This window comes from Bombina bombina, chromosome 4 (assembly GCF_027579735.1).
Source record: "Bombina bombina isolate aBomBom1 chromosome 4, aBomBom1.pri, whole genome shotgun sequence".
NCBI lineage: Eukaryota > Metazoa > Chordata > Amphibia > Anura > Bombinatoridae > Bombina > Bombina bombina.
The window spans coordinates 809,964,470-809,981,817 of NC_069502.1; the positions used below are offsets into that span (position 1 = coordinate 809,964,470).

The 17,348-nt window shown below is 38.7% G+C and overlaps 1 protein-coding gene across 1 annotated transcript in view; it reads left to right on the forward strand.

The window, feature by feature from the left end:
- Window positions 1–9,514, forward strand: part of LOC128657075 (gastrula zinc finger protein XlCGF26.1-like) — a 51,840-nt gene extending 42,326 nt beyond the window's left edge. Inside the window, exon 4 of the mRNA XM_053711307.1 lies at window positions 7,680–9,514. Within this exon, the coding sequence (XP_053567282.1) occupies window positions 7,680–9,127 (1,448 nt within the window). The 3' untranslated portion in view covers window positions 9,128–9,514. The remainder of the gene's footprint in view (window positions 1–7,679) is intronic.
- Window positions 9,515–17,348: the final 7,834 nt, after the last annotated feature.

The window sequence follows — 17,348 nt, forward strand, 5'->3', positions numbered from 1 at the left end:
TGATATGTATGTTCACTAATAAAGTTTATTCTACATATTATATATTACCTTTTTATATAAAGTGATAATCTGGTCTTCATTGCAAGTAAAGAATATATGGCATAAATGCAACATTCTATATAAAACTAAATGTTTTGTGCTCATAAGCAATAATTATTTAAAGGGACACTCAAATAAACTTTTATGATTCAGAAAGAGCATTCAGTTTTAAGACACTTTCCAATTTACTTCCATTATCAAATTTTGCAGTCTTTTTATATACACACTTTCTGGGGAACAAGCTCCTACTGAGCATGTGCACAAGCTCACAGGATATATGTATACTAGTCTATGAATGGCTGATGTCTGTCACATGATAAAGGGGAGAAAAAAATATTTTTTTTACTGCTTATTTGAAATTCAGAGTAGGTGTTATTGTCTTGTCTTTTTTATTATGCATTTGTTAATTATGCAATTGTATTTAATGGTCCTTTATGTTGCATATTAACCCTCTTTCCTGTGATGTAAATGTTCTTAGCCTTTTTTAAGTTAACTCAATAACTGTGGTGGTTTGATGTTATTTTGGAAATTTGTCACAAGTTGATATCCTTTTGGTTTAGCTGTATTGGGGTTTTAAGCTTTTTCAGCTAAATACTCCTCATCTCTGATATAACATAATTGGCTACCTTACTTCCTTTCCTCAGATACCCCTACCCTCGTTCTCGGTGACTTCAACCTCCCTGTTGATAATCCCACTGCCTCCTATGCAAAACAACTTCTGCAACTCACTTCCTCTTTTGGCCTGTCACAATGGACTGACTCTCCCACTCAGAAAGATGGTCACTCCCTTGATCTGTTTTTCAGCTATCGATGCTTATCTCAAACTTCACAAACTCACCTTTTCCTCTTTCTGACCACCACCTCCTCACTTGTAACATCACCTCCCTCCCTATAACTCTCCCTCCTTCTACCCCTCACACTAAACTTCTTAAACATCACAGCAGTATCAAGTCATTAGATCCGCAACAGCTCGCTAGCTCTCTCGAACCTCTTCTTCTCTCTTCCATCCGCTCCTTTTCCAGTCCTGATGAATCTATCTGCCATCGGTCCTTGATAATCTGTCCCCACCTACCATAGCTCGGAAAACATACACTCATCCTCAGCCCTGGCATACTCCTGGCACGGTTCCTACGCAGATATTCCCGTACTGCTGAGCGACACTGGAGGAAAATCTGGAGGAGTTCTTCTGACTTTCTTCATTATAAGTTCATCTTGGACTCTTACTATTCTGCCCTTAATCTATAGAATCAACATTACTTCTCTACTCTTATCTCTACTCTTTCTTCAAACCCAAAATGTCTGTTCTCCACATTCAATACTCTTCTCCACCCACCCCCACCTCCCACCACAACTTTTCTCTCAGCTCAAGATTTTGCTAGTTACTTCAACAACAAAATAGACTCCATCAGAAATGAAATCAGCTCAACATACTACCGGTCCCCCACCCCCTCAAAAGCTCACAATCATTCAAAACCCACATAGCCACAAATGTAGCTCTTTTTCCCCTGTTACAGAGGAAGAAGTCTCAGCCCTTATAATATCCTCTCACCTCACTACCTGTCCCCTCGAACCCATCCCCTCACAACTACTCCCCTCCCTCTCTTCTATCCTTACTCACACACATCTTCAACCTCCCCCTCAGCACTGATATAGTTCCCACATCTCTTAAACATGCATTAGTCACACCTATCCTCAAAAAACCTCTCGATCCAACCTCCCCATCCAACTACCGCCCTATTTCCCTATTGCTTCTTGAAAAGCTAGTATATGCATGTCTATCCTATTTCCTTACATTAAAGTCCCTCCTTGACCCACTGCAATCTTTATTTTGCCCCCTTCACTCAACAGAGATGGCAATTGTTAAGGTTACCAGCCACCTACTTACAGCAAAATCCAAAGGCCACATCTCTCTACTCATCCTCCTTGATCTGTCTGCAGCCTTTGATACTGTCGACAATACTCTTTTGCTCCATACCCTCCAATCATTTGGCATCTACAACACAGCTTTCTCTTGGTTCTCTTCCTATCTGTTTAACCGTACCTTTAGTGTAGCATTCTCTGGGGCATCCTCTGCCCCGTTACATCTTTCTGTTGGGGTACCACAAGGCTCTGTCCTCGGTCCCCTTCTCTTCTCAATCTACACGTCCTCATTAGGTTCCTTAATAAAGTCTCATGGGTTTCATTATCATTTGTATGGTGACGATACCCAAATCTGCCTCTGTCACTCTGTCACTAATCTAACCCGTGTCACTAACTGTCTCTCTCATATCTCATCTCATCTTCTTTGTCCTTTCACCTAGAGCTAAGTCTCTCCAAAACTGAGTTCCTTATCTTCCACCCTTCTTCCAAAATCTCCTCCCCCCATGTCTCTATAACTGTTGATAACTCCATCATTACCCTAACCTCACATGCTCAATGTCTTGGGGTCATACTTGACTCAGATCTTTCTTTCACTCCTCAGATTCAGTCCTTGGCTAAAGCCTTCCGCTTCCACCTTAAAAACATCGCTTAAATTAGACATTTCAATCTAAAGGGGAGGTGAGTCCACGGCTTCATTCATTACTTGTGGGAATTAAGAACCTGGCCACCAGGAGGAGGCAAAGACACCCCAGCCAAAGGCTTAAATACCTCCCCCACTCCCCTCATCCCCCAGTCATTCTTTGCCTTTCGTCACAGGAGGATGGCAGAAAAGTGTCGGAAGATTTGGAGTAGTCTCTTATGGAGGGTAGTACTCTTCAGAATGGGACTGGAGTTTTAAGTCCTGTCAGCCTCTCAGTGAGAGCCTGTGTGAAATGCAGGGAGAGTCTTTCTGCGCCACCATCCCGACTCATATTAACAGCTTCATAAGCAATCAACGTTGACGAATTTCGCTGCCTGCTTCTACACTCAAGTCCATGTCAGGAGTGAAGCTACTACCCTGTCACTTGAAGAGCCGTGTTCCTGTTCCACGGCGCAGATTCTGGTAAGATCGTTTCATTTTATTATACTCATAATGATAAGGCAAGAAGACAGGGTCACAGTGTGATACCTTTTATCTTTTATAGAATCAAGGGCTAATATTCCTGCTATGGGGATTATTGAACAGGGGGGTTTATACATAATATTGTTTATTGTGTCATTGCTGTGTTATGTGCGAGATGAGGCTCTGGCAATGGGTGGAACTACAGGTTCATTTCCGGGAGTATTTGCGCGGCCGTTTTTGGCTCGTTTTCCTCCCTAGTGCAGGGGCGGTCCTGCGAGACATTCCATGTGTATGGGTGCGGCTTATTCATCTTCCTCTGTTGAACAGCTACGGAGACAAAGCAGTTTCATAATCCAGGTCATAGGAGGTGGCGAAGCAGAAAGGGGTCTAGGGTACTTTTCAAACCTTTTCATGGTCCCAAAGAAGGATGGCACGTTCCGCCCGATTCTAGACCTAAAGTGTTTAAACAAATTTCTGGCTGTTACATCGTTCAAAATGGAAACAATCAGATCTTTTCTGCCCCTAGTTCAAGAGGGACAGTTCATGAGGACACTAGACTTGAAGGATGCTGCTTACCTCCATGTCCTAATCCACAGGGATAACTTCAGGTTCCTGAGATTTGCGTTTTTGTGGACAAACACTTCCAGTTTGTGACCCTTCCCTTTGGTCTGGCGATGGCCCCTGAGACTCTTCACGAAGGTTCTGGGGGCTCTACCTGCTATGGCCAGATGCAGAGGCATGGCTGTGGCGCCCTATCTGGACGACCTCCTAGTCCAGGCACCGTTGTTCAGCCTTGTGGAGGATCATTCGAGGGTCCTTCTTCTCTTGCTTCAATCTCACGGTTGGAAGATCAACTCAGGAAAGAGCTCCCTGGTTTCCAGCAAAAGGGTGGAATTCCTGGGCACGATAATATACTCTATATCTATGAAGATATTTCTCACAGATCAGCAACGCAAGAAGATTATGTCCACCTGTCTGGCCCTTCAGTCCTCCTCAAGGCCCTCGGTGGCCCAATGTATGGAGGTGATAGGTCTCATGGTTTCCAGCATAGATGAGACAGTGGAATGGCGATCATTCAGATTTATCACAGCTGATATCCCTGGATGCTCGGACTCAGAAATCCCTCTCTTGGTGAATCCGTCTGGATCAGCTGTCCTTGGGGACACCCTTCCTGAGACCATCCTGGGAGATTGTGACCACGGATGCGAGTCTGGCAGGATGGGGAGCTGTTTGGGGTGCCAGGATGGCACAAGGAAAATGGTCATGGGAGGAGTCTCCTCCCGATAAATATTCTGGAACTTGGAGCAATCTACAATGCCTTGAAGGCATGGCCTCCTCTGGGGTCCTTCAGCTTCATCAGATTCCAGACCTACAACATTACCTCGGTGGCATACATCAACCATCAGGGGGGCACGAGAAGCTCCCTAGCAATGAAGGGAGGTGTCTCGAATTTTGGAATGGACGGAGTCCCACAACTACTCGCTCTCAGTGATCCACATTCTGGGTGTGGACAACTGGGAAGCGGACTTTCTCAGCAGGCAATCCTTCCATCCAGGGAATGGTCTCTCCACCCAGAGGTGTTTGCAGAGATTTGTGGAATCTGTTGGCGTTTTACAAATAACCGATAATAATAATAATGGGGAACTCCGGAGATAGATCTCATGGCGTCCAGACTCAATTGCAAGCTACCCAGATACGGTTCGAGTTCAAGGGATCCCCAGGCAGATCAGATGCCTTAGCGGTTCCTTGGGGATTCAACCTAGCTTACATTTTTCCACTGTTACCTCTTCTTCCTTGTGTAGTGGCCTGCATTAAGCAGGAGCGAGCTTCGGCCATTCTGATTGCTCCTTCGGGGCCGCGGAGGACGTGGTTTGCGGATCTGGTGGGGATGTCATCCTCTCCACCTTGGAGGTTACCCTGTCGCAGGGATCTGCTGGGACAGGGTCCTGTTCAACATCAAAATCTAGATTCTCTGAGGCTGTCTGCGTGGAGATTGAACACTTAGTCTTGGCCAAGTTAGGGTTTTCTGAGAGTGTTAGTGATATCAGGAAGCCGTTCACTCGTCGCATCTATCATAAGGTGTGGAGGACCTACTTTTCCTGGTGTGAGATACATGGATATTCTTGCCACAAGGTTAAGGTATCCAGGATTTTATCCTTTCTCCAGAAAGGTCTGGAGAAGGGGCTTGCCGCCAGTTCCTTAAAGCGACAGATTTCGGCATTATCAGTTTTGTTACACAAGAGGTTTGCTGAGCTTCCTGATATTCAGTCTTTTGTTCAGGCTCTGTCTAGAATTAGGCCTTTTTTCAGACAGTCCGCTCCATCTTGGAGCTTAAACTTGGTTCTCAGGGTGTTGCAGGGGGTCCCCTTTGAGCCTATGCACTCTATTGACATTTAGATTCTTTCCTGGAAGGTTCTCTTTCTGTTGGCTATTGCATCGGCACGCAGAGTTTCTGAGCTGGTGGCCTTGCAATATGAGCCTCCTTATTTAGTTTTTCACGCTGATAAGGCTGTTCTTCGCACAGGCTTGGGATTTCTACCCAAGGTTGTATCTAATCGTAACATCAATCAGGAAATAGTTGTTCCTTCTTTGTGTCCTAACCCTTCTTCTCGAAAGGAGAGCTTACTTATTTTTGGATGTTTGGATGTGGTTTGGATGTGGTTCGTGCTTTGAAGTTTTTATTTCAGACAGTCTTTATCTCTGTGGTGTATTCAGGGAAGTGCAAGGGCCAGAAGGCCTCTTCAACTTCTTTGTCTTTTTGGTTGAGGAGCATGATCCGCCTTGCCTAGGAGACAGCAGGACATAAGCCTCCTCAGAGGATCACGGCTCATTCCACTAGAGCTGTGGCTCCTTCATGGGCCTTCAAGAATGAGGCCTCTATGGAGCAGATTTGTAAGGTGACTACTTGGTCCTCCTTACATACTTTTACAAAGTTTTACAAATTTTGACGTTTTTGCTTCCGCGAAAGCAGTTTTTGGGAGAAAGCTTTTGCAGACTGTGGTGCCCTCAGAATAGGGTCCGCCTCTTTACCATCCCGTTTTTCATTCAGTGTCCTCTAGAGCTTGGATATTTGTTTCCCACAAGTAATGAATGAAGCTGTGGACTCTCCTCCCCTTTAGATGGAAAACATAAATTATGCTTACCTGATCATTTCATTTCCATCGTGGGTAGGAGAGTACACGTCTCCCACCCGTTGCTCCGGTGGGTGGACCTAAATTTTGTTTTGTTCTTCTGGCACCATTTATACCCTGATATTTCTCCTACTGTTCCTTGTTCCCTCGGCAGAATGACTGGGGGATGAGGGAAGTGGAGGAGGTATTTAAGCCTTTGGCTGAGGTGTCTTTGTCTCCTCCTGGTGGCCAGGTTCTTAATTCCCACAAGTAATGAATGAAGCCTCTCCACAATGGAAATTTAAATTATCAGGTAAGCATAATTTGTTTTCCTTACACAAGACACAACTAAGATTTTAATCCTCTCTCTCATTCATTCCTGCCTCGACTTCTGCAACTCTATCCTCTCTGGTCTCCCTAGCTGCCACCTAGCTACTTTACAATCCATAATGAATGCCTCTGCCAGGCTCATCTTCCTTACACGTCGCTCTTCATCTGACGCACCTCTCTGCCAATCCCTTCACTGGCTTCCTCCTGCCTCCAGGATTAAATACAAATTCTCATTTTGACACACACAGCCCTCAACTTCATTGCTTCCCCCCTACATCTCAGATCTTGTCTCCTGATACTCTCCCTCCTGTCCCCTTCGCACCTCTCATGATCTCCTACTCTCCTCCTCTCTTGTTACCTCTTCACATTCCTGTTTACAAGATTTCTCCTGACTGGCTCCCATCTTATGGAACTCTCTGCCTCGCTCCACAAGACTCTCCCCTAGTTTTAAAAGCTTCAAGTGCTCCCTGAAGAGTCTACTATTCAGGGACGCATACAATCTACACTAACCTTCCTTATCTCCACTGCTATCCCCTTAAACTTCATAGCACGTAAGCCTATGAGCCCAGCTGTTTGTAGTTCACCTTTTTTAAGAGCCGACTACAACAGTGCAGTTCTCAGCAGGACCCTCTACCCCTTTGATCCCGGTATTGTTTTTTATATACCACCTATGTTCATAGCGTTGTGGAACCTGTTGGCGCTATACAAATACCTGATAATAATAATTGCCTGAGTAATACAGCTCGCTGGGGAGCTGCTGAGTATCCCATAAGGTGTAGTTGACACGTGAGTGAGATTCTTCTCTCTGATGAAGATTTTATATATTGCTTAGATATACTACACCACCTGGGGCCATTTTCTTTGTTTTGTTGTTCTAGAGTTATCCTTGTTTTAACTACAAGCATAAAAGCAGTAGTTATAAAACATTTTAACCCATAAACTAATCTTTATATTACTAAAAGTTTCTGTGGACACAATTTTAAAAGGAATAGATATATTGGGTAGAAAAACAAAACATTATATTAATGTTAGTTCAGTCTTTGACTAAGTGTAAATTCTTAGAAATAGTCCCTAATGTCCAGTAAACTGCCCTTAAGCCTTAGCATGGAAAAGGTCTAGTTGTCACAGTGTCTACTAAAAGTGTAGGGGACTGACTAAATAAGAACAGTTTATATGTTCTCATGAGAAAATAATTATGTAATTAATAACATTGCTCCCATTGTGTTTCTTATTGACAGGTGAATTCACAAACTGCAATAATCCTAGCCATGATCAGAGTGCAGATGCTTCTTTACATCTTCTTCAAAATCAAAGAAGCCACTTGGGAAATTTATGTTCTGAATGTGGGAAATGTTTTCTTAAGAAATCACATCTTCTTAAACATCTAAAAATTTGTACAGGAGAAAAGCCATGTTCCTGTCCTATATGTGGGAAACGTTTTAACTGTAAAAACATTCTTGTTGCTCATCAGAAAATTCATACAGGAGAAAAAGAATTTTCATGTTCTGATTGTGGGAAATGCTTTACCCGGAAATCAAATCTTATTCGTCAACAGAAAATTCATACAGGGGAGAAAGGATTTTCATGTCCTGACTGTAGGAAATGTTTTATTTTGAAATCAAATCTCATTACACATCAGAAAATTAATACAGGGGTGAAAGGATTTTCATGTTCTGACTGTGGGAAATGTTTTACTCGGAAATCAACTCTTCTTATGCATCAAAAAATTCATACAGGGGAAAAAGGATTTCCATGTTCTGACTGTGGAAAATGTTTTATCCTGAAATCATATCTTATTAGGCATCAGAAAATTCATACAGGGGAGAAAGCATTTTCATGTTCTGACTGTGGGAAATGTTTTACTTTTAAATCAACTCTTATTATGCATCAAAAAATTCATACAAGGGAGAAAGCTTTTTCATGTTCTGACTGTGGGAAATGTTTTACTCAGAAATCAAATCTTCTTACCCATCAGAAAACGCATACAGGAGAAAAAGCATTTTCGTGTTCTGACTGTGGAAAATGTTTTACTCGGAAATCAACTCTTCTTATGCATCAAAAAATTCATACAGGGGAAATAGGATTTCCATGTTCTGACTGTGGAAAATGTTTTATCCTAAAATCACATCTTATTAGGCATCAGAAAATTCATACAGGGGAAAAAGGATTTCCATGTTCTGACTGTGGAAAATGTTTTATCCTAAAATCACATCTTACTAGGCATCAGAAAATTCATACAGGGGAGAAGCCATTTTCATGTCCTGACTGTGGGAAATGTTTTACTCTGAAATCAAATCTCATTACACATCAGAAAATTCATACAGGGGAAAAAGGATTTCCATGTTCTGACTGTGGAAAATGTTTTATCCTAAAATCACATCTTACTAGGCATCAGAAAATTCATACAGGGGAGAAGCCATTTTCATGTCCTGACTGTGGGAAATGTTTTACTCGTAAATCAAATCTCATTACACATCAGAAAATTCATACAGGGGTGAAAGGATTTTCATGTTCTGACTGTGGAAAATGTTTTACTCAGAAATCAACTCTTCTTATTCATCAAAAAATTCATACAGGGGAAAAAGGATTTCCATGTTCTGACTGTGGAAAATGTTTTATCCTGAATTCATATCTTATGAGGCATCAGAAAATTCATATTAAAAGAAATCAGAGTTTAACCTCCTAAGTTCAGAGGAATAATATGGTAGTTGTCACCCACACATGACTGCATGTGACCCCAGGGGGGATTTGATTTAAAAATTATGATTTAAATCACTAGTCCGTAAGATTTAAATCATGGTTTTCATTTTTAGAATAAGTTTTCAAATTATTTGTTTATAGTTATACCAGGATATTACTAAATTGGTTATATATCATTAGATATGCATAGATAGATCATTGAAATGAATAAAATTATTTGGAGGTGAATTTTCTCCAGTTTAATTGGTTAATCATTCACATTTGATCAACTTTTCACGTGTACTTTATTGGAAGGAGAAAAATGATTACATTAATAATAATAATATTAGAAATAATGTTGTTTTAGTAAAATAAAACTATTTTTCATTTTTAATGCTTGCCCCTCCCTCCTCTTCGTGAAACTTACTATGGGTTGATTCTGTGTACATAGATTTGCAGGGGAGCAATGGCATTAAAGGAAAGTGAAGTCAAAATTAAAGTTTCATGATTCAGAGATGACTGCGTTCTGTATAGAAACAAAAAAAGAAGAGGCGCTCTGGTGCAGATGATCCTTGGCTACAAATGATTCTAAACTAACAGTTCAGAGTAATACTCACAAAGATGTTTGCACATGCAGTGCAATAACAGGTGAGCCGAAGCTTCAGAGCCGCTCGGCTCGCTAGAGGGTGAAATCAGCTGTTCACTGGGTAATCACTTCACCAACGATGTGGGGAAAAAAGATACCTATGACATAAAATATAGATACCGCCCTTGGTGCAGATTATCCCAGGCACAGAATACACATACAACAGATGTCGAGAAGTTATACTCACAAACGGAGTTGCACAAGCAGTGCAATATCAGGCGTGCCGAATCTTAAAGAGCCGTTCGGCTGACTCCCTGAGGCCTGTACAGCTGCTCCTGGATCGTTGGAGGAGTGGTGGAAAATAAAGGTGGATATGCCGATAGAGGTTAATCCAAGCAAGGGATCAATAAGGCAAATAGAACAATTCACCAGCAAGGTAGACAAAATAAAAGTATTTATTAAAAATATAAAAATTACTTAGCAACGCGTTTCTCGGCTAACATGCCGTTTCATCAGGCTACATAATTCTAAGAGCTACCTTGCTGACTTAAAAGGACTGACAGGACCAATCAAAACCCTGAAAATTCACACACCTCCCTTGCTCAGGTGTACTATCTGATTACAGGGTGTCGCCCTGAGATACATAGCACTTTTGTTAAAAATGAATACAATTTATACAAACTTCAAAAAAATCTTTCTATATATACAAGGGCAATTTAACATGAATCGATAGCAAGTTTTAATCTCAATAATTGTAACAATAATATTTAGATATTTCAGTCTTACAAACAATATAACAATATAAAAGAAATACGATATAATAATCAGATATTTATAAATATAATAGATGAATTCTCAGTAATAAATTTATAATAAACATATAAATCATATAATAACAAATTATATATAAATACAAGAATAAATACTAAAAAAATATATATAATTACTAAAAATATATATAAAGCCATATAATCAATCATATTACTACATCTAATGGTCGGATTAGAACTCACGACCTAGTGGCTGGGAAACCATCAACCCAGCCACTAGGCTATAAGCGGGCTTCTGATGCAAGTGTTCATAGTGTACTGAATGTATCTTGACAATGCTGTGACTGGTGCAAGTGGTGCATTATACAAAATAAACGTGTGTGTGAAAAAAGGTGTATAAATGTGATGTACTTGTGCCTAACAGATAGTGGTATTTACCTTTATAGTGATGTACATATAAGGAAAGCAATGATGTACCATTATGTGATGGATTGCTATGTGTGGCCATAGCAGATATGTGTGACATGTTGGTTAACATACTAGTGTGATGGCTAAAAATAAAATAAGAATTGACTAAAAGCCAATATTGGAAGGGGATACTAGTAATTATTATAGTGCTAATATGTTAATAATTTGCTAAAAAGATATTATGAATGATTATTAAGAATACTTGATGTATTCATATGACATATTTACTATGTTAATGTATTCTTAATGTGACAGTATTAAGCCACTATATATAATGTGATATATATTAGTATTAAACATTGACTAGATTGGATCTCCCGACCTCATAGTATAAATATCTAACAAGCTAACCGCTAGGCCATGACTGCCTGTGTGCAAAGAGTGGTCAAATAGTTAAAATACTAATGTGGTGCCTAAATATAAATATTGACTGATAGCCAATATCATAAATAATATTGATTATTAAAGTGCTAATGTATTAAAAGATTTTTAACTAAAAAGATATTGTGGGTGAATATTAAGAATGCTCCGTTTACTCGTGTGACATGTTTGATATGCTAAATATATTCCTGATATAGCAAAATTGTGCATCTATATTGTTAATTTAAAAGATAAAAAATTAAAAAAATATAAATAAAATTTAGTATAAATTAATACTAATAAACAATAATGGCCAGATTTGAACTCCTGACCTAATAATATAAAGACTATCAACCTAACCACTAGGCCACAACTGCATGTGTACCAAGATTGGTCGAATTTTCTTATAATCAGCTGTATATGGTCTATTAAGATTATTCATATGCTAATTCAATACTATACTATTACATAAGATAGGGGTAATTTTGATAGGCAGAGAGAGATTATATAACAGCTTTATACTTTTAGTTAATAAATATAATCTAGAGGGCTGCCAAATCTACATTAATCTAAAAGGCTGCCAGATCTACATTAAGGTTAAGTCCTAATGGGTGTAAAGTTTTTAGTTTATGAATCCAAAAAGTCTCTCTCTGCCTAAGCCTCAAAAATCTATTATATGTATGGGATGGTATAATTTCTTCTATGGGTATTATAGTGTAACAATTGGGGTCCCCTTTGTGATTTTTATGGCAGTGTTTAATAACACTGTGTGATTTCTTGTTTTTTAAAACACTACAATAATGCTCTGACCACCTATGGCTCAATCGTCTAATAGTTCGGCCGATATATTGAATCCCACAAACACAAGAGATAAGATAAACTACATATTTTGAAGCACAAGTCATTCTACTTTTGATCTTGTAAGTTTTTTTGTCTACAAAGGATTGAAACACATGAGTACCATGTCCTATGTGATCACACATTTTACATCTGGATGCTCTACATTTGTATATTCCTCTGCCCTTTATTTGGGAATTCAAATTTCTTCTATTCTTAGATTTATGATTTTCTTGTTTGGCCTTGTGTTTTACTACTTTACTAGGTGCCAAAATATTTTTAAGATTTGGGGCCTTTCTATACACAATGGAGGGAGTATCTCCAATTAGATCCTTTAAAATAGGGTCTCTTTTCAGGATTCTCCAATGTTTTTGGAAAATTTCACTTATATGTTTATAATTACAGTTATACTGTGTAATAAATCTTATTTCAATAGGTTTATCATCTCCCCGTTGGATATTATGGTTTTTGTTAAAGTATGTCTCTCTATTTTCATTTCTAGCTCTTTGATAACTAGAATTAATAAGGTCTGTTGGATAATGCTTTTCCATGAATCTCTCTTTGAGCGTCGTACTCTGCTTATCATAATCCGATATTAGGCTACAATTGCGCCTTATCCGTTTAAATTGTCCGTATGGGACATTCTTTTTCCAAGGATAGTGGTGATTACTTCTAAAATCTAGATAGCTGTTGCTATCAACAGTTTTGAAATGGGTTGAACTATCTATTCCACCCAAATTATTAAAACGCAGGGATAAATCTAAGAAAACCACACTCTCCTTATGTATACAACTAGTAAATTTCAATCCTCTGTTATTGAGGTTCAGGTGGTCTACAAATTCTAAAGCTCTATCTTGAGTGCCATTCCAAATGAAAATTAAATCGTCTATGAACCTACCATAGAACACCAGGTTCGCCCCAAATTCCGATTGGTAGATGTAACTATTTTCAAAGCTCCCCATATATAGATTAGCGAAACTCGGGGCGAACCTGGTGCCCATGGCGGTTCCTTTTATCTGCAAATAATATTCATCTAAAAATAAAAAATAATTGTGCTGTAAAACAAATAATATAAGTTGTAATATAAATTGTTTTTGTAATGGGGGGATATATTGGTCTTCTTCTAAATAAGCTGATATAGCGTTCACACCCAAATCATGAGGAATATTGGAGTATAAAGCCTCCACGTCACAAGTAATCCATATATAGTCATTAGTGATCGGTATACATCTTAATTTATCCAATAGATCCATAGAATCTCTAATATATGATTCCAAGTTAATTACATACTTTTGAAGGAAGTAATCTATATAAGCTGATACATTCTCAGTGAGACTACCTATGCCCGCTATTATTGGTCTGCCCGGAGGGTTGACAGTATCCTTGTGGATTTTGGGCAGATGGTAATAGAAGGCACAACTAGGCTCACTGGGAATCAAAAATTCCTTTTCTCTCTTAGATACAATGCCTTCTTGATGGGCGAAATTAATTAGACCTGTCAAAGTTTTTAGGTATTTGGGGGTAGGATCTTCTTTAAGGGGAGAGTAATATGATTTGTCCATAAGAATTCTATTTGCTTCTTTAATATAATCCAAATAATTTTGAAGGACAATACCTCCCCCCTTGTCTGCTTGGCGGATTATCAGTTCAGCATTATTCCTTAGTGTTTCAAGGGCCTTAATCTCGTTGGGAAATAGATTATGTTTAGAAATATTTTTAGGGAGCTGTTCCAATTCCTCTAATACTAATTCTTTAAAAATTTCTACATATGTATTGTTTGAAACCTGTGGATTAAAGTTGGATTTAATCCTAAAATTTGTCTGGACATAACCCTCACTTAGTTGTGCCAATAGTGTATCTGGTTCATATATGGGAATGCCAGAAGATATTCTTGTTTCCATAGTATCTGTAAGGATAGGTAATGCATTAGATTCTTTGATTCTTTTCTCAGCGAAGTATTTCTGCATAGTGAGTTTCTGTGTGAATCTGTTCAAATCAACAAATAAATCAAATGTGTTGTGTGAATTTGAGGGACTGTAAGATAAACCTTTACCCAATACCCTAATTTCATCATCTGATAAATTATGTGATGATAAATTGTAAATACCCTTTTTTAATCTTTGTAATCTTGTTTTTTTGATGGTGGACCTACGCCCTCTGCACCCCCGTCTACGAATGGTCTTTTTCCTTTCTGGGGCTGGGTATGTGTGCTGATCGGTTCTAAGTAGCTGGCTATTTTTCGTTGAGACCATGTGTGTATTGGTCTTTGGCGCTGTTCTAAAAAAGCAGCATTATCCGTTGAATTGGAATGGCTATTATCGTGACAGATCTCATTATTCCCAGTAATTAATGGTTGTCTGGGGTTATTACCCCTTGGGGTGGTAGATTCATCCAAAATCTCGTATCTATTATAAGTGAGGATATCGGTAGAGACAGGATGGTCATAAGAGACTCTTCTGTTGGATTCATATCTATTATCAGTGTCATACTGAAGATGTGAGTCATTATGCCATACCGGTCTATTAGAATTATGGCTAGTTTTGGGGGGATTAATGGGGTTAGCCATATGATGATTATATGTATCATAGCTTGTTTGAGGGGGGTGGGAGGGACTATTGTTCGTATTAGTGTTGTTGTATGTTCTATTTGATTGTGTTATATTATGGGGAGAAATACATACTTATAACCATGGGAGATCCAGAAATAGAAATAGATTCAATAATAAACAAAACTTCAACTCACATAATAATCTCCAACAAGGGAATACTAAAGACACCACTGCACCAGCAAATTTGCCCCCCTCACAACAAATGAATAGGCATCATATCAGTCATAACAACTTTAGAAATGCCGAATGGACAGTTGTTGATAGAAGAAATAGTCACACAAATAGTAGTAATACCAACTCTCATCACAACAGCTATAGGCAGGATAGTAATACCACCCCATATCATAATGGTTATAGGAATGGTGGACACAACAACCCACACTATAATAGACCCCATAATATAACACAATCAAATAGAACATACAACAACACTAATACGAACAATAGTCCCTCCCACCCCCCTCAAACAAGCTATGATACATATAATCATCATATGGCTAACCCCATTAATCCCCCCAAAACTAGCCATAATTCTAATAGACCGGTATGGCATAATGACTCACATCTTCAGTATGACACTGATAATAGATATGAATCCAACAGAAGAGTCTCTTATGACCATCCTGTCTCTACCGATATCCTCACTTATAATAGATACGAGATTTTGGATGAATCTACCACCCCAAGGGGTAATAACCCCAGACAACCATTAATTACTGGGAATAATGAGATCTGTCACGATAATAGCCATTCCAATTCAACGGATAATGCTGCTTTTTTAGAACAGCGCCAAAGACCAATACACACATGGTCTCAACGAAAAATAGCCAGCTACTTAGAACCGATCAGCACACATACCCAGCCCCAGAAAGGAAAAAGACCATTCGTAGACGGGGGTGCAGAGGGCGTAGGTCCACCATCAAAAAAACAAGATTACAAAGATTAAAAAAGGGTATTTACAATTTATCATCACATAATTTATCAGATGATGAAATTAGGGTATTGGGTAAAGGTTTATCTTACAGTCCCTCAAATTCACACAACACATTTGATTTATTTGTTGATTTGAACAGATTCACACAGAAACTCACTATGCAGAAATACTTTGCTGAGAAAAGAATCAAAGAATCTAATGCATTACCTATCCTTACAGATACTATGGAAACAAGAATATCTTCTGGCATTCCCATATATGAACCAGATACACTATTGGCACAACTAAGTGAGGGTTATGTCCAGACAAATTTTAGGATTAAATCCAACTTTAATCCACAGGTTTCAAACAATACATATGTAGAAATTTTTAAAGAATTAGTATTAGAGGAATTGGAACAGCTCCCTAAAAATATTTCTAAACATAATCTATTTCCCAACGAGATTAAGGCCCTTGAAACACTAAGGAATAATGCTGAACTGATAATCCGCCAAGCAGACAAGGGGGGAGGTATTGTCCTTCAAAATTATTTGGATTATATTAAAGAAGCAAATAGAATTCTTATGGACAAATCATATTACTCTCCCCTTAAAGAAGATCCTACCCCCAAATACCTAAAAACTTTGACAGGTCTAATTAATTTCGCCCATCAAGAAGGCATTGTATCTAAGAGAGAAAAGGAATTTTTGATTCCCAGTGAGCCTAGTTGTGCCTTCTATTACCATCTGCCCAAAATCCACAAGGATACTGTCAACCCTCCGGGCAGACCAATAATAGCGGGCATAGGTAGTCTCACTGAGAATGTATCAGCTTATATAGATTACTTCCTTCAAAAGTATGTAATTAACTTGGAATCATATATTAGAGATTCTATGGATCTATTGGATAAATTAAGATGTATACCGATCACTAATGACTATATATGGATTACTTGTGACGTGGAGGCTTTATACTCCAATATTCCTCATGATTTGGGTGTGAACGCTATATCAGCTTATTTAGAAGAAGACCAATATATCCCCCCATTACAAAAACAATTTATATTACAACTTATATTATTTGTTTTACAGCACAATTATTTTTTATTTTTAGATGAATATTATTTGCAGATAAAAGGAACCGCCATGGGCACCAGGTTCGCCCCGAGTTTCGCTAATCTATATATGGGGAGCTTTGAAAATAGTTACATCTACCAATCGGAATTTGGGGCGAACCTGGTGTTCTATGGTAGGTTCATAGACGATTTAATTTTCATTTGGAATGGCACTCAAGATAGAGCTTTAGAATTTGTAGACCACCTGAACCTCAATAACAGAGGATTGAAATTTACTAGTTGTATACATAAGGAGAGTGTGGTTTTCTTAGATTTATCCCTGCGTTTTAATAATTTGGGTGGAATAGATAGTTCAACCCATTTCAAAACTGTTGATAGCAACAGCTATCTAGATTTTAGAAGTAATCACCACTATCCTTGGAAAAAGAATGTCCCATACGGACAATTTAAACGGATAAGGCGCAATTGTAGCCTAATATCGGATTATGATAAGCAGAGTACGACGCTCAAAGAGAGATTCATGGAAAAGCATTATCCAACAGACCTTATTAATTCTAGTTATCAAAGAGCTAGAAATGAAAATAGAGAGACATACTTTAACAAAAACCATA